Source organism: Nannospalax galili, unplaced genomic scaffold (genome assembly GCF_000622305.1).
Source record: "Nannospalax galili isolate Female #2095 unplaced genomic scaffold, S.galili_v1.0 scaffold184, whole genome shotgun sequence".
NCBI lineage: Eukaryota > Metazoa > Chordata > Mammalia > Rodentia > Spalacidae > Nannospalax > Nannospalax galili.
The window spans coordinates 1,835,383-1,859,123 of NW_008351649.1; the positions used below are offsets into that span (position 1 = coordinate 1,835,383).

The window sequence follows — 23,741 nt, forward strand, 5'->3', positions numbered from 1 at the left end:
TTTGAAAGGACTAAGGCTCCTTACCATTGTAGAAGAGGTGGTTTCGGGAGATTTAAGGTTTAAGATCCCATTTTCTGGCCAGTGCAGAAAGATGGCATAAACATCTGATTCTTTAGAGGTATACCTGGGAGACAAGGCAATGTCACTGTCAGACACATGGCTTGTACCCTGCTAAACCATCCTGTCTCCCCTTTAAATAACTCACAAATCTAAGACCTTGTGTTTGCCCCTGCCACTAGGAAGCACTAGTAACTCAGTGCAGATGGAGGTGCTCGGGAAGGAAGTGGTCTATAAAACTGTGAGAGGTCCTCTATGCTCTGTTACTCCCCTTCACTGGGTTCTTAAGGTTTCTGGTTTCTTTATTGTTTTTATTTTGATTTGTTGCCTTGTTTTTGGTCTTTTTGAAACAAGGCTTCCCTGTAGTCCCAGCTGTCCTGGAACTCGCTATGTAGACTAGGCTGGCCTTGAACTCACAGATACCTGCCTACCTCTGCCTCCTGAGTGCTGGGACTAAAGGAGTGTGCCACCATGCCTGGGTTTTTTTTTTTTTTTTTTTTTTTTAACGATAGGGTTTCTCTCTCTGTAGCTCCAGCTGGCCTGAAACTCACTATGTAGACCAGGCTGGCCTTGATCTCACAGAGATCCTTCTTGCCTCTGCCTCATGAGAACTGGGATTAAAGGCATGCACTACCATGTCTGGCCCTAAAGTTTCTTTAAACATTAACTCTTGGGCAACTCATTTTCTGGGCCCCTTGCTGCTGCAGGGAGCTATTACTTCTCAATAAACTTTGCCTTAAAATAAGTAAGGGCTAGAGAGATGGTTCAGTGGTTAAGAGCACTGGCTGCTCTTGCAGAGGACCTGGGTTTGATTCCCAGCACCCATATGGTGGCTAGCAACCATCTGTAACTCCAGTTCCAGGGGATCCAATGCCTCTTCCATCTTCTGCACGCATACATGCACACACAATAAAAATAATAAATTAAAGCCGGGCGTGGTGGCGCATGCCTTTAATCCCAGCACTCGGGAGGCAGAGGCAAGCAGATCTCTGTGAGTTCAAGGCCAGCCTGGTCTACATAGTGAGTTCCAGAACAGCTGGGGCTACACGGAGAGCCTGTCTCAAAAAAAACCAAAAAAAAAAAAAACAAAACCCACCTCCAACTGGGTATATTGATGCACATGTGTAATCCAAGTTACTAAGGAGGCTGAGGCAGGACTGCTTGAGCCCAGGAGTTTGGGGACAGACAACCTGGGCAACATGTCGAGACACCAACTCAAACAGCAGCAATAACGGAATATGAACACTTGCTCTAGTTACAATATTAATTACTGCCTGAGTTGAGTACTGAAGCCATGTAACTTTTTATTCAAATTTTTTCAACTCCAAATCCATGAGTAAATGACAGAAGATGTAACATGGGAAAGATGCACAATGAAGACAGTCATTGGCCTGAGATTTCACCACATCCAGGAAAAGATGATGATCACTTCACAGACATTCATCCTGAAGGATGAATGTGTCTCCTACACATGAAAGAGAGAAGCCCTTTGGTGTGACACCAACAGTCACCTCTGGCTTAGCTCATGCTGGGTGAGCCCAAATATTACCTCATTTAGCCTTCAAAACTCTGTGAAGCTAGGTATAGTGGCCTCATTTTACAGTTGAAAAAACTGAGGCATACTGGGCATGGTGGCGCATGCCTTTAATTCCAGCAGAGGCAGGTGGACTTTATGAGTTTGAGCCAGCCTGGTCTACCTAGTGAGTTCCAGGTCAGCTGGGGGTACAGGGAGACCTGTCTCAAAACCACAAAAAACAAAACAAAACAAAACACAAAACTGAAGTGCAAGATAAAATAACTGGATCTGGAAATCCAGGTATGAAGGAAAGAATTTAGAATGAAGCCCTGCACATGGTGACCAAAGACATAACCCAGCTAGGACACAAATTTTATAGCAATAAGACAAGACAGCCTCCACCCTGGCTTATGACCAGGGCCCAAGAATGTACCAAGTCAGTAAGAGCTACAGTCCCGTGCTGGCACCCATCAGAAGTGCAATGCACATTACCACAGTAAACTGTCATGTGTCATTTAAGCTCACTAAGAAGCAGGCTCAGGAAGTGCCCTCCCCCCAGGTATATCTGTCTCAAAGTGTCCTCCAAGGCCCCTTGTCTGGGGATAAGCTGTGCCCCTAATTGGGCACTCTGATCTGCCCAGGACTCTCAGGATCAGGAACTCCAGCTCCCTGCCTGAAAGGGGCTTCCCCCAATCGATTTCTGATGGATGTTCTGAGCACCCAATTTGATGATGCTTCTTTTCTCTCTTTCTCTCTCTCTCTCTCTCCCTTCCTCCCCCATCCACCTACCCACCCATCTACCCATCTACCTACCTACCCCTCTCTTGCAATTTATTCTTTTATTTGAATTGCTCTATACTTAATAACTGCACTCATTCAAATTGAAAGATGGCTATCTTAGATCTTATCTCTGGACTATAGAGAAGAAGGTAAGACTCACCACAAGAATGTCGTGTTCTTTTCAGACTGTACCCTCCATGGTTTGGAGGCATAGATGGCCTCCCCGTTGACTTGCAGCCACTTGCCCACAGCAAGAAGCCTTTCTTGGAAGATGGGAACAATCAGTCCATCTTTAGTTGGTCCAATGTTGAGAAGATAGTTCCCTCCCAAGCTTACTGTCTGAACCAGTTCCTAAAGAGGGTAGAAACAAGGAAAGCTGAGCACATGTCAAGTCTGACACAAGGTTTGGAATACACAGATGCTAAGAGAAGAGAGGGGCTGGAGACATGCTTAGATGGCACTGAATGCTCTTGCAGAGGATGCAGGCTCAATTCCCAGCACCTACATGGCAGCTAACAACCCTCTATAACTCCAGTTCCAGGGGAGTCTGATGCTCTCTTCTGACCTCTGTGGGCACTACAAAATACAGGTGCGCTTATATGCATATAGGCAATACGCTTATATACATAAAATAAATAAAAAATATATTAAAAAAACAAAAACAAAAGAAAGCTCTGTATTTTCCTCTTGCCATTATAAAAGCACAGCAGGTTCATATGATAAAACTGAGCTGGACATAGTTATGCCCACCTACAACCTCAGCACTTGGGAAGCAGAAGCAGGAGGATCAGGAGTTCAAAGACATTCTCAGCTACAAAGGGAATTTCAAGGCCAGCCTGGGCTACTAGAGACTCTGTCTCAACAAACAAACAAACAAACAAACAAACAAACTAACTAACTAACTAACTAACTAACTTGAAAGATCTTGCTACCAAAAAAAACAAAAAGGGAGGAAGGGAGGGAAGAAGGCTGGAGACGTTGCTGAAAGATGGAGATAATACATCAACAGGAACTCCAGTGTGGGCCCTCCTGAGACTGTACTTTTGGTGTGGGATGTGGTGGGGAGAGCCCTCTCCCAGAAGCATGAGGTGCACCAGGAAAGCTGAGAACACTTGTCCTTGAAGGGAAGGAATGAAATCATGGGATGACTGACTACTGACAAGGGCACAGGGATCAGAAAGGAGAAACTGCATGGTTTCTGAGGAGACATTGAGGGGCTAGAAGAGCAGTAAATTTCAGGACATTCATTCTGGAATGAGCCACATGTGTGAACATTCACATACACCTTCAGGAAAATTGTTATAAAGAAAGCTGGGTGTGCTGGCACACCTGGAACACCAGCGCTTGGAAGTGTACGGGCAAGAAGGTCAGGCGTTTGAGGCTAACATGGGCTACATGAGACTCTGTCTCAACAAACAAGAATTGCTATAAAGAGACATATTCCGAAGGCTTTATAGAGTAGCACTTGTGTGGAGGTGTTCATTGTGACCTCAGGCAAGTGCCCAGAAGGACTTAGTTCACATTCAGAGTAATTTAAGGAAGAGAATCCAATAGAGACTCCAAAAGTCACCACACCATTACCCTTTGATGTCTCTTCTCCAGTCCTCCTACGCAGTTAATTTACACAGCTGCAACTGCATGTGACCCCCTCATTCCACCACCTGAGCATTAACCCCTAGCCAACTCATCAGCATCACAATGCTTAAGGAGAACCCCCAAATGCACTTAATTATCCCATCATGGTTGCAAGAAATTGAAACTACCCATATACTCCTGGGGGCAGGGGAGACACTAAGAGATGGATCAGCAGTTAGGAGCACTGGCTGCTCCTGCAGAGAGCCCAGGTTTGGTTCTCAGCACCCACATGGTGGCTAACACCCATCCTTGACTCTAGCTCAGGAGATCTGACACCCTCTTCTGGCAACCCTGGAGGGCTCCGACTTGTACCTCCATTAGGACCCTTCTCTCTCTCTTGGGTTGGTCTGAGGTAAATAGTTTAACAACTAGTGCAGAGCACCCTTACCGCAATGATTTCAGACTCGCTGGCGATGGTAGACATGGTCATGTCACGACGATAGCCCCAGGAAGCCCTGTCGATGCTGGTGCACATCTCCCACTTGTGGTCTGGCAGGCTGTGTGGTGTGTATTTATCTTGACAGTTGTAGTATCCTCCGTGGTGACAGGAGCAGTTCTGACCCCAGCGGTCATTGACTACAACCTCATCCTAAGGGAGGAGGCAGGAGGGGTCACCTGAGCAGCCCCACTGAGCTGCTGTGTAGTTCTGCAGGGGAGCAGTCTATGTGGAAGAAGGGGCAACAGGCCCTGAAAATCACTATTTTTTTTTTCAGTGCTGGGGACTAAGTGCATGTGCCTGAAAAGTGCTTTGCTATGGCAACTCTGCTCCAGTCCAGGGAAAAGCACCTCCAATCTGCATTCGTCACGTAGCGTCTCTGCTTTCCCCTTTCTTCGCCTTTTCTCGATTCAATAAATAGCTAAGCCAACAAGAGCCTCAGAGAGATACCAATCCACTAGGGTACCTGCACCCAAACTGACTTTTGGTGCTGGAACTGAACCCAGGGAGGGCCTCATGCATGCTAAGCATGCACTGCTCTACCATGAGCCATACCTCCAACTACCAAACTGATGTTTACTTAAGATTTTTCATTAAAATCTACAAATCTAGTGGCTGGAGAGATGACTCTGGGATTAAGAGCACTGGCTGCTCTTATAGAGGACCTGGGTTCAGTTTCTAGCACCCACACGGTGGCTAACAACTGTCTATAATTTTGATTCCAGGAAATCCAACACCCTCTTCTGACCTCCTCAGGCATTGCGTGACATGGGTGCAGTAACATACATGCAGGCAGTATACATACACATAAAATATAATAAAATATTTCAAAATTTACAAATCTAGAACATATAAAATGTCGGGAGCCATGCTTGACTTAAGCATTGGTAAAAGTAGAGTGCCTCTTTAAGAGCTTCTGAGCTCTCCGCTTCAGCAGTTTGAGCTGACAGGCTGTGCCTCCATGATGAATCAGGTCTCTTAGAAACTTACTTTTGGTTTGGTCTTCGGGCACTGGAATTGGTGAGGTAATGCAGCAATGTGCTGCGTCCGTAGTTACTTTCTGTTAGTAAAATATCTATGGTGATTCCTTGAAGATTCCTTGGTTACCCCAAATCTGAGTCCTATATAAGATCTGTGATCCCCACAACAAAAAGCCATCCTGTAATCACTCCCCTACCTGTAACTGTGTTCCTTTAAATAAATTCCTCAGAAAACTTCAGACTTTTGTCTGAGTTTCTTTCTTGTTGAAGACCCAAGCCTGGTGGGCTTGGGGGACGTTCGACAATAAAACCTTTGAAATTTTCTACAGTAAAGATTAAAATTTCTTTCATCAGTGAAAGTCCCAGAACACAAGGTATAAGAGGGCAGTTTGTGTACTGGCCAGAATCCTGATTATGGGGAGGGGCTTGGGGTTGGCCAAGTACCCTTAAAATTTTGGATATAAGGTTGGGAGTAATGCTGTACTTCTGTAATCCCAGCACTCAGGATGCTAAAACAGGATTGCTGTGAATTCCTCCTGTCTCAGCCTACTGTAAGCTGAGACTATAGGGAGGTACCACCTTGCCCAGTCATACTTTTTTTTTTAATCATAACTGATAAAAAAATAAGCACTTGCTGCTCTTGTGGAAAACCCAGGTTTGAATCCCAGCATCCACATGGTAGCTAACAGCCACTTGTAACTCCATTTCCAAGGGATCTGATGCCCTTTCTGTCCTCCGAGGGCACTGAACAATGCAGGCACACTTACAAACCAGGTATAACATTCATACACATAAAAATAAGTAAATAAAAAACGAGTTGGCTGGGTGTGGTGGCACACGCCTTTAATCCCAGCACTTGGGAGGCAGAGGCTGGTGGATCTCTGTGAGTTCAAGGCTAGCCTGGTCTACATAGTGAGTTCCAGGACAGTTGGGGCTACAGGGAGACCCCCCCCCAAAAAAAAGTTAGCTGATCACTGACCTTGACAGGGCTGTCATTGTAGAGCCAAGCAAGAAAACCCGTGGAGTTCCAGTAAGAATCCGGACATTCCCACTCCCCATCAGACCAGATCAGATCAGGCTTGTACCTGGAAGACATGTGACAGAAGAGCTTCTTATCTGAATCTACATCGAGTTCAGTCTTATGGACTGATTTTGCAGCAGAGATTTAAAAATTAGGGCTGGGAGTGTGGCTCCATGGTAAACTTCTTGCCTACTATCCAAGTGGGTTCTGTCTTTAGCACTCAAGAAAAAGAAAAAGAAGAAAAAGAAATCCCTTGATTTGAAAGCACCATAAAAAGGGCTGGAGAGGTGGCTCAGCAGTTAAGAGCACTGGCTGCTCTTTCAGAGGACCTGGGTTTGGTTCCCAGAACCCACATGGCAGTTAACAGTCATCCATAACTCCAGTTCCAGGGGATCTGATGCCCTTTTCTAACCTCCTCAGGCACTGCATGACATGAACGCACTTACATGCATGCAGGCAAAACATAAAAATAAACTTAAAAAAATTTTTTAACCGGGCGTGGTGGCGTACACCTTTAGTCCCAGCACTCGGGAGGCAGAGGCAGGTGGAGCTCTGTGAGTTTGAGGCCAGCCTGGTCTACATAGTGAATCCAGGACAGCTGGGGCTACAGAAGACCCTGTCTCAAAAAGACTGAAAAAAAATTTTTTTTTAAGTACTATAAAATTATCACAGTGTGGAAAAGGAAAGCGATAACAAACATTTTCCTAACAGAGCCACTGTTTTAAAGAACTGAAGTGGGCTAACGAGATGGCTCAGTGGGTACAGGTGTTTGTCAGTCTGACAACCTGAGTTCAATCCCTGGTACCCACATGGTAGGAGAGAACTGATTTCCAAAAGTTGTTCTCTGACCTCCCATGTACACTGTGGCACATGCATGTCCCACACATACATATATACAGGTACACAAAATAAATAAAATATAACTTAAGAAAAAAAAGAAGTGATGCTCATGGCCTGGGGTACAGCTCCCTGGCAGAGTACATGCTCAGCATGCTTGATGATCTGGATGCTGTCTTCACATGCACGACATGCACGAGACACACACACACACACACACACACACACACACACACACACACACACACAATAAAATAAATAAATGTAAAACAAAACATGGCAAAGGCTAGTAACAAATTCCAAATTAAAAGTATCATTTTAAGAATCAGCTGGGTGTGGCGGCCCACACTTTTAATCGCATTCAGGAGGCAGAGACGGGTGACTCTCTCTGAGTTTGAGGCCAGACTGGTCTATATAGTGAGTTCCAGGCTAGTGGGGGCTACGGGGAGACCCTGTCTCAAAAAGAATGACACTACAGGGGCTGGAGAGATGTCACAGTGATTAAGAGCACTGGCTGCTTTTGCACAGGACCTGGGTTTGAATCCTAGCACCCACATGGTAGCTAATAACCATCTGTAACTCCAGTTCCAGGGACTCTGACACCCTCTTCTGGCCTCCTTGGGTTTTGCAGGACATAGGTGCACTTACATGCAGGCAATACATTCATACATACAAAATAAAAATAAATCAATCAAGTAGCCAGGTGTGGTGGCACACACCTTTGATCCTAGCACTCAGGAGGCAAAGGCAGGCAGATCTCTGTGAGTTTGTGAGTTCCAGGCCAGCTGGTACTACAGGAAGACCCTGTCTCAAAAAAAAAAAAAAAAAAAGAAAGAAAGAAAGAAAAATTAAAAAAAGAATGACACTAACAACAGTGGCAGCACCCTGGCTCTGTCCTCAGTACTCAGCACTGTGACAGGGATTTTACACATTATTCTGAGCCTGCCACAGAAGACATCATGACCCCCCTCTTTACAGGATGGGAATCTGAGGCTCAGAAGGTTGTTCAGTTTAAAACTTGTGAGTAACCATGATGCCCGAAGCCCCTAGTACTGACTAGGTTTTGACTTGCTGCCTTCCTGGGTTTCATGTGACTGCTTCAGTTTATCAAATGACCACATTCCAGAAGTTTTGAGAAGCAGGAGGATAAAGTGTATTTTGCATTTATATAAACACCACTTACCTGGATATCTTCTAGACATTTTTCATACAGCCTAGCCTCCCCCTCTGGAGCCCTACAGGCAGCTCTGACTTCATTGATGAAAGTTATCAGGCCCAACCACCCCTGCATCTTACCTGTTAACGAGGTCGTACAGCTCTGGCATTGTTTTTGCAGTGACAAAATGCTGAGTTTTGAGGCCGTTTTTCTTGTCAAGTAGGTAGAGTGGGTGAAACCACTCTAAGAGGGAGTGATAAAGGCCGTAGCGTATGTTCCTTAAACAGAAAAATACAGCAGCAACTGTCATTGAACAAAAAAAAGTCATTTATTTTAAGAAAAATCAGTGGTGCATGCCTGTCCAACCAGCACTTGGGAGGTAAGAGACAGAAGGATCAGAAGTTGAAGGTAATCCTTGGCTACCAAGTGAGTTTGATCCTAGCCTAAGCTACTTGAGACTCTGTCTCAAAAGAGACAAGGAAAAGGCCAGGTGTGGTGGTACACGCCTTTGATCCCAGCACTTGGGAGGCAGAGGCAGGTGGAACTCTGTGAGTTCAAGGCCAGCCTGGTCTACATACTAAGTTCCAGGCCAGCTGGGACTACAGGGAGACCCGCCCCTTTCCCAAAAAAACAAAAAAAAAAAAAAAAAAAAAAAGACAAGGAAAAACAAAAATCAAACAAAAGTATCGTGGAAAAAAATGAAAAATTGCTCAAAATATTATCCTTCCAAAATAATCTTTATAACACTTTCTACATAATTGAAATGAACAAATATGCAATTATTATTTTGTGTATTAATGTTTATTACTAGTTGTTTACATACTTAAAATGTGGTTAAAATGACCTCTGGTGTTTTCATGTACAATATAGCCTGTCTTGGTTTAATTATGTCACTCAAGATGAGGAAGGGTGCACAAAAACTCAGTAAAAAGGACTTTTAAAAATAGTTGCCGATTCTGGCTCGAAGGACTTCGTATACTGTTTTGCCAGGCATGGTGGTGCACGCCTTTTATCCCAGCACTTGGGAGGCAGAGGCAGGTGGATCTCTGTGAGTTCAAGGCCAGCCTGGTCTACATAGTGGGTTCCAGGACAGCTGGGGCTACAGGGAGACCCTGTCTCAAAAAGACCAAAAAAAAAAAAAAAATTGCTGGGCATGGTGGCACACACCTTTAATCCCAGCACTCTGGAGGCAGAGGCAGAGGCAGGCAGATCTCTGGGAGTTCGAGGTCAGCCTGGTCTCCACAGCGAATCTAGGCCAGCTGAGGCTACAGGGAGACCGTTTCAAAAAGACCCCAAAAAAAAAAATTGTTAAAATACAGGCTGAAGAGATGGCTCAGTGGTTAAGAACACTGACTGTTCTTGCACAAGACCCAGGTTTGAATTCTAGCACCCATATGGCAGCTAACAACTGTCCATAACTCCAGTTCCAGGGGATCCAATAGTCTCTTCTGTCCTCCGCAGGCATTGTACAACATGGGTGCACTTACTTACATACAGATATAGCACTCATACACATAAAATAAAAAAATAATAATTTTAAAAAATTTAAAAAAAAAAAGAAAAATAGTTACAAGATGCCAGGCATGGTGGCACACGCCTTTAATCCCAACACTCAGGAGGCAGAGGCAGGCGGATCTCTGTGAGTTCAAAGTCAGCCTGCTTTACATAGGATAGCTGGGGCTACAGGGAGATCCTGTTGCAAAAAGACAAAAAGAATTGTTAAAATATGTAATATGGGGGCTGGAGAGATGGCTCAGCAGTTAAGAGCAGTGACTGCTCTTGCAGAGGACCCAGGTTCAATTCCCAGCACCTACATGGCGACTACGAACCATCCTTAATTCCAGTTCCAGGGGAATCCGAAGCCCTCTTCTGACTTCCGCGGCATTGCACGACACAGGTGCGCTCACATATATGCAGACAATACACTCATACACATAAAATAAATATAATAAATAAAATATTTTTAAAAACATGTACTATGTTACATCTCTATGCTAAACTTTTAAATTAAATATTAACCAAATTTTGTAGATGGAGAAACTGATGCTAATAAGGATCGTACAGAATGGACACTTCGGTATGGAACTGTTTCACAGCCTTTACTTAATCAATATCCAAGGTCTGTTCATGAATTCAACTAATATTTACTAGGTACTATACACACCCAACAAGCCCTTTGTGTTTAGAGGCGTCTGCTGGTGTTTTTGTGCATCTTGTTTAAATGCCATTTATGGAAAAGAACAGCGGCTAAACTGATCCTATTAACTGAAGGAAAAAAAAAAAAGAAAAAGAGATGAGGATGAGGGCGGGTGGGTCGGGAGGACAGGCAGGTTGGGTACCAGGTACCAAAACAGCTACTTGGGAGGCACAAGTTCTGGCATTCCGTAGCATTACAGGCTTTCTATAGTTTATAAAACTTTGTTGTATATTTCACAAAAATGTTTAATTACATTTTTGTAATTAAAATATTTGTTTCTTAAAATATTTTTTTTTATTTTATGTGAATTGAGTGCATTGTTTGTCTGTAGGTAGGTGTACCCATGTTGTGCAATGCCCTTGGAGGTCAGAAGAGGGTGTTGGATCCCCTGGAACTGGAGTTATGGACGGTTGTTAGCCACATGTGTGTACTCGGAACTGAACCTGGGTCCTCTACAAGAGCAGCCAGTACTCTTAACAGCTGAGTTATCTCTTCAGCCCCTATATTTTTTACTTATTTATTTATTTGTTTGTCCATGTGCACAGATGGGGGACATGCATGCCACAGCATGTGTGTGGAGGTCAGAGGAAAATTTGCAAGAGTCAGTTCTCTCCATCTACTATGTGTGCCCCAGGGATAGAACTCAGGTCATCAGCTTGGTAGCAAATGACTTTACCCACTGAGCCATCTCACTGGCTTACTGTATATTTTATTTTAATCTTATTTTACTTTTGGGGTGCTGGGGATCATACATGTTAGGCAAGCATTCTATCATGAGCTACACCCCATCCCTATTATATAATTTTATTTATTTATTTATTATTATTATTATTTTGGTCTTTTTGAGACAAGGTCTCCCTGTTGCTGCAGCTGGCCTCGATTCACTAATGGAGACCAGGCTGGCCTCGAACTCATAGAGATCCACCTGTCTCTGACTCCCAAGTGCTGGGATTAAAGGTGTGTGCCACCATGCCCGGCTATTTTATTTCTTTTTGATACAGGGTCTTCCTATGTAGCTCTGGATGGCCTGGAACTCCTAAGTAGACCAGGCTGACTTCAGACTTGCATAAATCCTCCTGGCTCTGCCTCCCAAGTGCTGGGATTAGAGGCATACACTACCACGCCCACTCTTACTATATATTTAATGAAGAACTAGGAGTTTGAAGGTTCCCAACACAAAGAAACGACAAATGATCAAGGACCTAGAAACCCTAATTACCCTGATTTGATCATAAACACTGTATATATCTATTCAATTATCATACTGTGCCTCATAAACATGTACAATTATTATGGCTCAATTAGGAAATGGTGTTAAGGGCCAGGTGTAGCTTTAGTCCCAGCCCTTGAGAAGCAGAGGCAGGTGAATCTCTGTGAGACTGAGGTAAGCCTGATCTACCATATAGAAAGTTCCAGACCAGCTGGAGCTATAGGGAGACCCACAAACAAACAATTAAAAAGAAAGAACCGAGTATCTAACTGAAGCTGGGTATTTCAGCATATGACCCAGGGATTAAATATAGAGAAACAAGGAGTTCAGGCCCCTAAAGCTGGGTATGGTGGCACATGCCTGTAATCCCAGCACTTGGGAGGCAGAGCCCAGAGGACTGATGCAAATCTAAAGCCAGCCTGGTCTATAGCAAGTTCCAAGATAGTCAGTGATACATAGCAAGGCCCTGTCTCATAAGACTAAACAAAAAGAAAAGAATAGAGGCTCCTGAAGTCCAGATCTAATCCATATCTAAGATCTAATGGACATTTACAGCAGGACTACTGGCCAAGCACAGATGGGGAACTGAACATTAAAAAGGTAATAAAAATTAGCAAATTTTGCATGACATGGGTACATTTACATACATGCAGGTAATATACTCATACACATAAAATAAAAATGGTAAATAAAATATAAAAAAGTCAGAAACCTTTTTCTTAAAGGTCCAGGTAGTTCTTTAGATTGTGCAAACTATGGTCTCTTTCTTTCAACTCATGCCTTGAAAGCAGTCCTAGACTGTGCATAAGAGACAGGCTTGGCTGGGTTCCAACCAGGCTATGATTTACACAAACAGGCAGTATGCCTACCCCTTAAATAGGATGCCACATTTACCAAGTCACAGCAGAAGTGGCACAAATATCACTTCCTTTCTTAGAGGCAAACAGACCCAAAGCCTGAATACCTGGGTTCAGATCCCATTTCTGGGGGCTCAGAGGAGTCATAACTCTCTCAGTGTTATGGCTTGAAATTGGTATGTTCCTCACAGGCTCATGTTTTGAAGGCTCGTTCCCCTGATGGTGATGTTATTTCAGGAGTCTGAGGAAACTTTAGGAGGTGGGGCCTAACTGGCAGAAGTAGTTCACTAGGAGCAGGCTTTGAAGGTTATCCTGTCTGTAGCTGGGTATTAAGATGGTAGGCATCCTCTGCCACACTGTCTAGCTGCCATGAACCGAGCTGCCTCACCATGTATTCCCAAACATGATGCAAGGAAACCTTCTGGAAAGCATAAGCCAAAACCAACTTCCTTCCCTTACTTTGTTTCCAACAGGTATAGCGATCGCTGACACAAAAGTAACTAATGCGCTGTGGCTGTGATCCTATGACACAAAGCAACTACTGCACTCAGCAGCAGAATACCTGCTTAACATGCATGAGGTCCAGTGTTCAGCTGCCAGAACCAAAACCCAAAACACATTCTATCTACCAATTCTTACTCCTTCGATCATGAGACATTAATTCCTATTAATTTATTATTCTTATTCTATAATTTGTTTTATTGTTATTATTAATAATAATAATGTGTTTTGTTTTGTTTTTCAGATACGGCTTAAAGCCTATTACTGGCCTCAAACTCACAGTGTAGCCAAAGCCGGCCTTGAACTTTTTTTTAAACTTATTTTTATTTTATGTATATGACTGTATTGCCTGCATGCATGTGAGTGCAACTGTGTTGTGCAAAGCCGGAGGAGGTCAGAAGAGGGTGTCAGATTCCCCTGGAACCGGAGTTTCAGATGGTCACTGGCTACCATGTGGGTGCTGGGAACTGAACCCAGCACCTCTGAGAGAGCAGCCAGTGTTCTTAACCGCTGAGCCATCTCTCCAGTCCCCTGAACTCTTGTTTAAAAAACCTTCATTGTGTATGAGCGTTTTGCCTGCATGTATGTAAGTGCATCAGGATATACAAACCGTGGAGGCCAGAAGAGATCCCCTGTTCCTAGATCCCCTGGAACCTGAGTTTTGGAAGATTGTCAGGTGCTGAGAACTGAACCTAGGTCCTCTGCAAGAAAAGCCAGTGCTCTCAATCACTGAGCAATCTCTCCAGTCCCTAGCCTTGAACTCTTGATCTTCCTTCCTCTGACTCCTGAGTGCTGGAATTACAGGCATGCAGCAATATATCTGACTAGTTACTTCCTGTTAGGAAGCATAAATAGAGTGTACTCCTTCCTTATTTTATCCTTTTTTTTTCAGTCCCCAGTTTGGTCTACCATTATCCAAAGTTCCTCTCAGGCCTGTAAAGCTCTGTGCTGTTCACTAAGGAGGAGAAAGATGAGACCCAGTCCTCCATCACATACAGGAAAAGGCCATAGACTGGAAGGCTTCCCAAAAGGAATCCTTTGTAGCCTGTAGTTGGAACACTGTGGTCTATACTGGAGATCTATCATCTAATCATCAACTTTTCTTATGGTGTCTGCTTTGGTCCTATGAAAACTGCTAAGTCTCAAACAGAGATACTGGAAAGGCCAGGAGCCCATCTACCTGGTCACTGGCTAAACGCAAACTTAGCAAACAAACAAGAGGAAAGACAGATGGAACCAGAGCGCTGGATCCGAAAGATGGCAGAGTAACTGTCCACAGACACTCACCTCATCCGGAGAGCTGCTCCCAACTCACCAACCAAATCACGATGGGGCCCCACGTCCTTAGAGTTCCAGTTCCAAGACACAGAACTTGGCCAGTTTGTGAAGCCTTCGTGATGCTTTGTGGTCAGGACCACATACCTATGGACATCAAAACCAAATGAGAACAAAAGAAGTGGGCAGCGATCACAACCATGAACTTGCCCAGCCTTTCTGAGGCTTCTCCCATGGCAGGGAGAACTTAACAACAGGAAACATAGTGGAATGAGTCACTATATTAGTGACACCCAGGATGCTGCTGCAGTGACCCTACCTTGTGGGTATTACTCAGGAACAGGAGGTGCTGGAGGCCCAGAGGGAAGGGGGAACAAGGGACGGCTTGCACCTTAGCTTTCAGACTCAGGGCCATGTTTAGGCTTATATGTACATTCATTTCTGTGGTTGCTGCTACTGCTGCCTCTATTGTTTCATCATCATCTTCTCTCCTCCTCCTCCTTAGTGTGTGTGTATGTGTACACGCATGTACTTGTGGAGGCCAGAAGTCCTGCTATGTAGAGTAGGTGGCCTCCAATTCAGAGATCTGCCTTCCTATGCCTCTCAAGTACTGGGATTAAAAGCATGTGCACTATCAAGTCCAGCTACCTTGCGTTTTGACACAGGGGCTCTCATGGGGAGTTGGGGCTCTCCCCATTTTAGGCTAGGCTGGCTGGCCAGTGAGCCCCAGGAATCTGCCTGTCTCTATCCCCCCAAGCCCCAAAGCTCTGGGATTACAAGTACGTGTCACCATGGTCAGAGTTTTATGTGAGTGCTGGAGATTCTAACTTTGCTTGCATGTTAAGCACTTTACTGACAACTTGGGTTATTTCCCAGTCCCCTTTTCTTCTTTTAAATAGTCCTTCAAAAATATAAAACCCTTTCTCACTCATGGGCCTTATTTTTATGAGGCAAAAGAACAGTCCTTCTGGGCATGGTTTGCAGAGCCTGGGTACAGTGGAAAGAGCCTTTATCTTGGAGGCACACAACTCTGTGGTCTAAAGCATTAGGTTTCCTCCTCCTTCTGGGCCAGTCACCTCATTCATAAAACAGGGAGTCTGGAAAAAGACTGCTTCTGCCTACCAGATTTTCATTTGTAAGTTATGGATGTCAGAGATGGCTATTATTTATTCCCATAGTGGTAACAGCAAACACTCAATGCCAGCTGTAATTTCCCTGAGTCCAACGTCCAAGAGAAACTGACCTGGAGAACGTCAGAGTTGGAATCAAAGTGAGGGTGGATGTCTGCTCTAAGCCACGAGCAGGAGCTCCCCGCATCCACTTTTCTATTCGCCCACTCATGTTCCAGAAGTTAGGTAACACTCCTTCGCTTAGCAGAGTAACCCAGGGCCTTCAAAACTTACTTCTAAGACTCTGCTCTCAACCCCACCTCTCCTTCGAGTTCTCCCGGAAGACACAAAGAACAGGTGCGGGAGAATCTATATTGCAGCCCAAATTGGGCACAGCCCAGAACTCCCTCCCTTTCCTTTCCATCAGACACCAGAGCTGCGAGGAACTCCAGCAGTTCCTCTCCACAGCCAACGAGCCGCAGGGCGCCTCAAGGTCCACATCTGGACGGCGACCAGACTCCAGGCCCCCGACTGGAGGACACACTGGGTGTCGCCTAGATCAAGCCTCCCGGAAATCTTCATTTCTAGCTAAACCCCAACCCAACTCTCTTCTCCACGACGGGTGTGCAGCGTTCAACTCTCCATCCTCCGGGATGCACAACTCACGCCCGAAGCGCACTCACTTGGCCCCCGCGGCTTCGAAGAGTTCGGCCCACTGCTCTGGCTGGAAGAAGCGCGCCGTGAACTGCGGCCCAAAGTCGGCGTAGCTGAAGCCGGGCGGGTAGTTGTCGCTCATGAAGCGCTGGTAGCTCGGCAGCCGCTCGCCCTCCCAGTGCCACCAGAACCACTCGCTGCCCCAGGCAGGTACTGAGAACAGGCCCCAGTGCACGAACACCCCGAACTTGGCCTTGTCGAACCAGGCCGGCAGCGGCCGCGAGTCCAGGCTCTGCCAGTCCGGGGTGTAGCGGCGCGGAGCACCGTGGGCCACCAGCAGCAGCAGCAGCAGCAGCACCTCGGCGCCCATCGCCCCTGACCTGTTCCCCTGCGCCCACATCTCCGCTTCCGCGCTGGTGCCGCTCCCTCTTAAGACACAGGCGCCGGCGAGTGGCTCCACCCCTCTGAGTGACTATTGGCTCAGAGGGGAGGGTGTCAAGGCCGCCGCCCGTCGAGCGCCCCCAGGAGCCGTCCCTGGAGCGCCCTCTGGCGTTGAAAGGGAGAAAGACGCCAAGCGGTGTTGACTGCTCCAAAGTTCTACTGAACAAAATGAAGGATTCCCCCCGCCCCCTCCCCAAGGACTTGCCTGCAGGGGTCCCGGATGTGCCGAGAACCAGGAGTAGTCCACATCGGTGCACCGATCCTTCAGGGAGAGGCTGAAGCCAGATCGTTAAATGTAGTGGCCAGTTGGTAGCCATGGGAGCTTTCTGAGCGGTTTTATCGCTGAGGTTGGAGGGGGTGCCCTAACAGACTTGGCAGAAATAACAAGGGAGAAATATGATGGGAAGGAGCTCAATAGGGAAAGGGAGAAAAATGGCTGCTGAAGGAGGAAGAGCGAATATGGTCATTTCCACCTGTCTAATGTTTATTGAACTTAGCTTTGGGAATTCTGAAACTTTGTTTTTGTATTTGGAGAACAGGGTCTCCCTGTGGTTCCAGCTGGCCTGGAACTCCCTATGTAGACCATCAGGCTGGCCCTTACCTCACAGAGATCGGCCTGCCTCTGCCTCACAGGTGCTGGAAGTAAAGGAGTATGCCACCACAGGGGGCTAATTTAATTTTTATTTTGAGACAGGGTCTCAGCTCCAGCTGGCCTTGAACTTACAGTTTAGGATGACCTTGAACGTCTGATCCTCCTGTTTCCACCTCCTGAGTGCTAAGATTACAGGTAGGGGTAGCACACTACCACTCCTGGTTTTACAAAGTGGTGGAGTTCAAGGCCAGGGCTTCAGGCATGGTAGGGAAGCACTCTGCTAACTGAGCTACATCCTCAGTCCCCTGAGGCATTTTCAGAGAGTTTAGCATCTATGTAAAAAACCATGACCTAGGGGTTATGGTATAGCTCAGGAGTAGAGCATTTGCCTATGTTGGGTTCAGTGCTCAACACCAAAAAGCAAACACACATGTACCCCTGACCCATACACAGGTGGTCCCTGAGGCACATTTTTAGATTACCAGGACCATAAAATTGAGAGTCAAGAGACTCCTGCCCAGAAGTGTCTGCAAACCTTTCCTGGCAGGTTAGCACATGCACTTAGCACATGCTCAATCTAGAGGTCAGATCACAACTGCAGGAAGTGTGCAAGTCAGAAGTCACATGGTCCACGTGATACAATAGTCCCTATAGTTCCTGAGACAACACAGCAAATACTGAGGTGGAAATCAAGGCACAGAGAAGGACACAGGATTCCCCACAATCAAGCAGGTCAGTGTGGCCCAAAGGTGGGACCAGAATCTGTGGAAACTGCCTTTCTCCACCTACCCTTCCTGGCACCTTGGAGGGATTAGAGCCTGTGTTGACAGAACCAAGTGCATCCTCATTTGGGAAGTAATAAGAGAGTAAGAGATATTTTCTCTTTCTTCCCTTGCAAGTTCATGTTGAAATATTGTCTAAAACACTAAGCCTGGATGACTCTTAAAAAAAAAAAAAACAAAACCTGGGGCTAGTGAGATGGCTCAGTGGTTAAGAGCATTGGCTGTTCTTGCAGAAGACCTGAGTTTGAATTCTAGCATTCACATGGCAGCTAACTATCTGTAACTCCAGTTCCAGGGGGCCTGGTGCCCTCTTCCAAAAAGGCAGGAAAAAGCCAGGTGTAATGGTGCATGCCTTTAATTTCAGCACTGGGGAATTTCATCCCTTCCTTTCATCCTTTGTTTTTAAAATTTTATTTATTATTTTTAGTGTATGAATGTATTGCCTGCATGTAGGTAAGTGTACCGGTGCTGTGCAGTGCCCACGGAGGACAGAAGAGGCTGTCAGATCCCCTGAAACTGGAGCTACAGACAGTTGTTAGCTGCCATGTGGGTGCTGGGATTCGAACTTCGGTCTTCTGCAAGAGCAACCAGTGTTCTTAACCGCTGAGCCATCTCTCCAGCTCCATTTAGATATTGTAAACATGTGCACCATGATCTTAAATTGAGCATTCTGAGGAATGTACTTCTTAAGTGAGCTTGTGTAGGAATGAGCCAAACCCTCTATGAATATGCATAAGCTCCCTGAATAGAATCCTCCCACTTCCTTCCAGGGAGGAGGGCATTGCTTTGGAAATCACTCCACCTTCTCTTTGGCTGCTGTTGGTCATTCATCTTTCTCCGTCCTTCTGTCTTGGCTGTGATTACCTTAGCTTCAAACTCACCAAGATGCAAACCCATTGCATTTGGTTATAGCCCCAGTTATTCAGGAGGCTGTGGCCAGAGGATTGTCTCAGCCCAGGAGTTTGAGGCCAGCTTGGGCAGCATAGTAAGATTCTGTCTCACAAGAGGAAGGGAAGGAGGAGAAGGAGGTCACCATATGCAGTAGAGTGTGACAGCAAAAGGTGAGGGGTAAAAAGTGTGGAAATGCACTTAATTAAAATTTGTGTGTGTGTGTGTGCGTGCATGTACATGCACCTGCCATAGGCTGATGTCTGATGTCTTCCTCAATGCTGTTCATCACATTTTTTTGTTGTTCTTTTTGAGACAGGGTCTCTTTGTAGCCCCAACTGACCTGGAACTCGTTTTGTAGACCAGGCTAGTCTTGAACTCACAGAGATCCACTTGCCTTTGCCTCCCAAGTGCTGGGACTAAAGACGTTTGCCACCACACCTTGCTTCATCTCATTTCTTTTTGGGACAGATTGAGCACCAAACATGCATCTTGCCAGTTCCAACAGGCTGCTCAGAAACCCCAGGGATCTACATGGTAGCACACACCTGTGATTCCAGCACTTGGGAGGTTAAAGAGGAAGAATCAGAAGTTCAGGATCATCCTTGACTACATATCAGGTTCTAGGCCAGCCTGGGCTACATGAATGCATGAGGCCCTATCTCAAATTTAAAAAAAAATATATGCCGGGCATGGTGGCGCATGCCTTTAATCCCAACACTTGGGAGGCTGTGTTTTAATTCTCTTGTTACCCGATATTATGTGGGAGGTTCAGTAGCTAAAGTTAATGTCATTTGTTACAAACAAGAGTTTTCTAATTTATTTATTTTTTCCTTTATTTATTTATTTTGAGACAGGGTCTCACTATGTAGCATTGACTGGTCTGAAACTTGCTATGTAGCCCAGGCTGGCCTCCATCTCACAGAAATCCACCTGCCTCTGCCTCCTGAGTGCTATGATTGAAGGTCTGGCTTATTTATTTTTATTTTATGCATATAAGCGTTTTGCCTATATGTAGTATGTGCCCTCCATGTGTGTCTGGTGCCCATGGAGATCAGAAGAGAACATCAGATCAGATCCCTGGGAACTGGAGTTACAAACAGTTGGGAGCCACCATATAGCTGTGGAACTGAACCCAGGTCTGCTGCTCTTAACTGCTTAACCCCTCTCTATTGTTTATTTTGGGACAGTATCCCACTAACTTGAGCAGACTGGACTTGAATTCCATGTATAGCTCAGGTAGACTTTGAACTTATGATCTTGTCTCAGAGGCCCCTCAGGGAGCTGGAATTACAGGCCTACGTCACCAGGCTCAGCTTTATTTGCTCTCTTATCAGAATGCAGACTGCAAGCTCCAGATAAGGTATTTCATTCATGACTGGATATCCAGGACTGAGCACATATTCGGGCGAGTATTTAAGATGTGCATGGAAGAGTGACTAGACAGCCGACACCTTGTCTCATAAGTATTAAACAAAGACATGTTTAATTAATAGCTTTCCTTTAGTTGTGTCTGTGGTCCTCAGTGGTCAGGTTAGAACTCCTCTGCTACCCCTCCTGCCACCAACAGTGTCGCTTGCCTCCCTCTGATGGGTACGTAGCCTCACTGATGGTATAATTCAGGTATCCTGAGATCGTCCCAAAGCATGGGACTGTGTCCTTGCTGGGTTTATACCCTGTGGAATGCCAGCCTGTGCCTGGCTCACAGCAGGAAGTCACCCCTCCCTAACTCCCTCTGCTCATCTTGCAGGACTAGAGCACGGAAGAGGCAAGGGGGCAGTTGGGGTGGCACTGGAACACTCTAGGACCTAGAGAATCTTTGTGGATGTGTCTCACATTCTCCTGGAGCTGGGTTAGAATGGGATGCTGCTTGCTCCTGGTAGAACCACACAGCAGGATGTCAGTCGCAGTGTAAGTATCTGAAGGGTCAGTACCTCCAGTGAACCCAGCCCCTGCTTTGTGTCCCCCAGGACCTAGAGACTAGGGGAATGTTGAGGGTTATTGGGATATCAGGAGGGCCCTTACCCAACAAGATACTCTGAGTTGATATCTTGTTATTCTCTCTGAAAGAGGTAAGTCAACACCCTTGATCCTCAGCAACCACAATTCTTGGTCCTCAAGGGACAAGGGTGGCCTGAAGGTGGGGCCTTGCATAGCTCTAGAGCTGTGGAGTCCCCCACATTGAAGCAGGAACAAGAGCTGGTCCGTCATAGTCTCGCTGTCAGTCTCCATCAGGAAGACAGCCATCCTTGGAATCCTTGCCACAGAAGATGTGGACATTGATGAAATTGCAGGCAGGGACCTCAGTGGCCAGGATACCCTGAGCTCCCATGACCAACAAGTCCCTCTTCTCAGCTCTCTTCTGAGTCTCTCATCATTACCTCTGAAGGCTGCTCTGGCTTCTCAGGTCTCTGGATGAAGTCACTAAGTCACTTGTCAGGAGGGTTTCCTGACCTGATGTGAACAGAGCCTGTCCCAGGCTCTGAGCAACACACCAGGTCACTCTCCACAGACTCTACAGGCAGGCATGGCCAGGTCACCCTCCAATAATGAACCCCAGCACTCCTCAGCAAGAAGGGGTCTGTCCCAGTACTTTAGAACTGATTCCAGAAAGATTTGAGGACTGGGACCGCTTTCTCCTCCAGGAAGTAAATTGATTTCTGACTTAGATCCTTTCCAACTGGGAAAGAGGTGTCTTCAGCAATCTGACCAGCCTGGATCTCTGGAACTCGGGCCTGGGGTGGTTTTTACATCAGCCTCTGTCTCTGTGACAGATGATCTTGGGGCTTCTTCCTTCCCCTCAGGCCCAAGACCCCGCAGGCGCTTTTTCCAGTCTACCAGGCAGTGATGAGCAGAGGAACGAATCTCTCCACTCCGCAGGGCATAGATGATAGGATTGACCGTGGAGTTGACAAGGCACAGCATGGAACAGAAGGCAAAAGCCTCCTTGATTTTGTCACTCAGCGTGACAACCAGACTGTGACCCATAAGGACCAGTACAGGGAACCAACATATGAGCAACACAGCCAGCACCAGGCCCAGGGTCTTGGCTAACCTCACGTCCAGCCGCATCGGAGCCATCCCAGGCATCTGCCTGTCCTGGTGCTCTGCCAAGCTGGCTACATGCTGATGGGCTTTCCAGAGGACATACCCATAGGTATAGATGATGCCAGAGAAGAGGATGGCAATGAGCAGGAGCCAGCCCAGCAGATAGTCATTAGGGATTAATGGGAAAAGCTCAGAGCAGGGACTGGGACAGCAAGTCCATCCCATAAGAGGCAGATATGAGATCAATGCTGACAGGATCCACATGACACAGAGGGCCACGAGGGCCCTCTCACGGGTGAGTAGAGCTTTATATGTAGGTGGGTAGCACAGACAGAGGTAGCGGTCAACTGCGGTCAGCAGCAGGCTGCCCACAGAGGCTGTGAAGGTCATGGTTACACTGCCAATCTTCAGTAAGAAGACAGCCTTGGAATCCACGTCACCAAAGACATGGAAAATGATGAAGTTGCAGGCAAAGATCACGCTGGCCAGGAGGTCTGCTCCAGCCAAGCTGCCAATGAACAGGTACGAGGGCTTCCGGCGGAGCCGGTGGGAGGACAGGATCAGAAAGAGCACGACCATGTTCTCCAGGGCACTTAGCAGGCCCAGCACAGTGCACAGCACCGCCACAGCGATCTTCTGGGTACTGCTGAGGATCATGTAATCCTTCATAGGGTTGAAATCCAAACTACCCTCAGAGCCATTGGCTGCCTCCATTGCTCTGCATCTCTCCATGGGGCTGGCCTTGGCTTCCACAAGGCTGGTCCACGAGGCTTTGCTGTAGACAAGGAGAAAAGTCTGAATTGGCACAGGGATGGCCTTGCCTGATGAGAGCTGACACTATTGACACATTTACCTCTGTGTATAGTCATATGCTAAAAAATTAATTAATATTACTATTAAAGATTTTATTATTATTATTGTGGGCTTTTTTTTTTTTTTTTTTTTGAGTCAGGCTCTCACTCTGTAGCCCTGGTTGGCCCGGAACTCAATATGTAGACTAAGCTGGCCTCCAACTCAGAGAGATCCACTTCTGCCTCCAGAGTATCTGGGATTAAGGGCGTGTGCCACCATATCCTGCTAAAAGTACTAAATGCTCTTAACTGCTGAGCCAGCTCTCCAGTTCCCACAGTTTGTAGTTTGTTGGTCAGTATTTTGTCTTCCTCCAAGAGGAGAACCAGGTCTGTAGGTTTTCAAAAAACAGAAATGAACTACAAGGCTTTTGTTTTCTTAAAACAAAACCTAAGGCTTCCTTTTGAAAGCAAGGGGAATCCCCAGGGGCCAGTAGCCAAAACAACAGTAAAACCAAGAAGATGTGGAGCCGGAGAGTTGTATCTTTTTAGTTTCTTTTTTGTCTTTTTGAGACGGGGTCTCTCTGTAGCCCCAGCTGTCCTAGAACTCACTATGTAGATCAGGCTGGCCTGGAACTCACAGAGATCCGCCTGCCTCTGCCTCCCAAGTGTTGGGATTAAAGGTGTGCGCCAGCACACCTGGCTATATCTTTTTATTTTCATTATTATTATTAATTATGTGTGTGTGTGTGTGTGTGTGTGTGTGAAGGCTTGCATGTACCACAGTGTGCATGAGGAGGTCAGAAGACAGCTTTCTACCATGGGTTCCTGGAATTGAATTTAAGCTGTCAGGCTTGCACCTACTGAGCCATCTCTGCTTGGTTTTTCATTTTTGAAACACAGTCTTACCATATAACCTTGAACTCAAGATCCTCTTGGCCCAGGTCCCACAACACTTATATACCTGCCTTTTGTTTCATT

The 23,741-nt window shown here is 46.2% G+C and overlaps 2 protein-coding genes across 2 annotated transcripts in view; both read right to left on the reverse strand.

Annotated features, from left to right (window-relative positions):
* Positions 1-16,622, reverse strand: part of Fuca1 (alpha-L-fucosidase 1) — a 19,096-nt gene extending 2,474 nt beyond the window's left edge. Inside the window, exons 1-7 of the mRNA XM_008848604.2 lie at positions 16,251-16,622; positions 14,471-14,605; positions 8,559-8,696; positions 6,384-6,489; positions 4,377-4,577; positions 2,514-2,704; positions 25-124 (exon numbers count right to left, since the gene is read on the reverse strand). Coding sequence (XP_008846826.1) covers positions 25-124; positions 2,514-2,704; positions 4,377-4,577; positions 6,384-6,489; positions 8,559-8,696; positions 14,471-14,605; positions 16,251-16,621 — 1,242 coding nt within the window. The 5' untranslated portion in view covers position 16,622. The remainder of the gene's footprint in view (positions 1-24; positions 125-2,513; positions 2,705-4,376; positions 4,578-6,383; positions 6,490-8,558; positions 8,697-14,470; positions 14,606-16,250) is intronic.
* A 4,999-nt stretch (positions 16,623-21,621) lies between these two features.
* Cnr2 (cannabinoid receptor 2) lies at positions 21,622-22,704 on the reverse strand. Its single transcript, XM_008848605.1, has one exon. The coding sequence runs from the start codon at positions 22,702-22,704 to the stop codon at positions 21,622-21,624; it is 1,083 nt and encodes a 360-aa protein (XP_008846827.1).
* Positions 22,705-23,741: the final 1,037 nt, after the last annotated feature.

Excerpts from the sequence above, each read along its gene's own strand:
- Cnr2 (XM_008848605.1), bottom strand. The coding sequence starts at position 22,704 with ATGGAGAGATGCAGAGCAATGGAGGCAGCCAATGGCTCTGAGGGTAGT.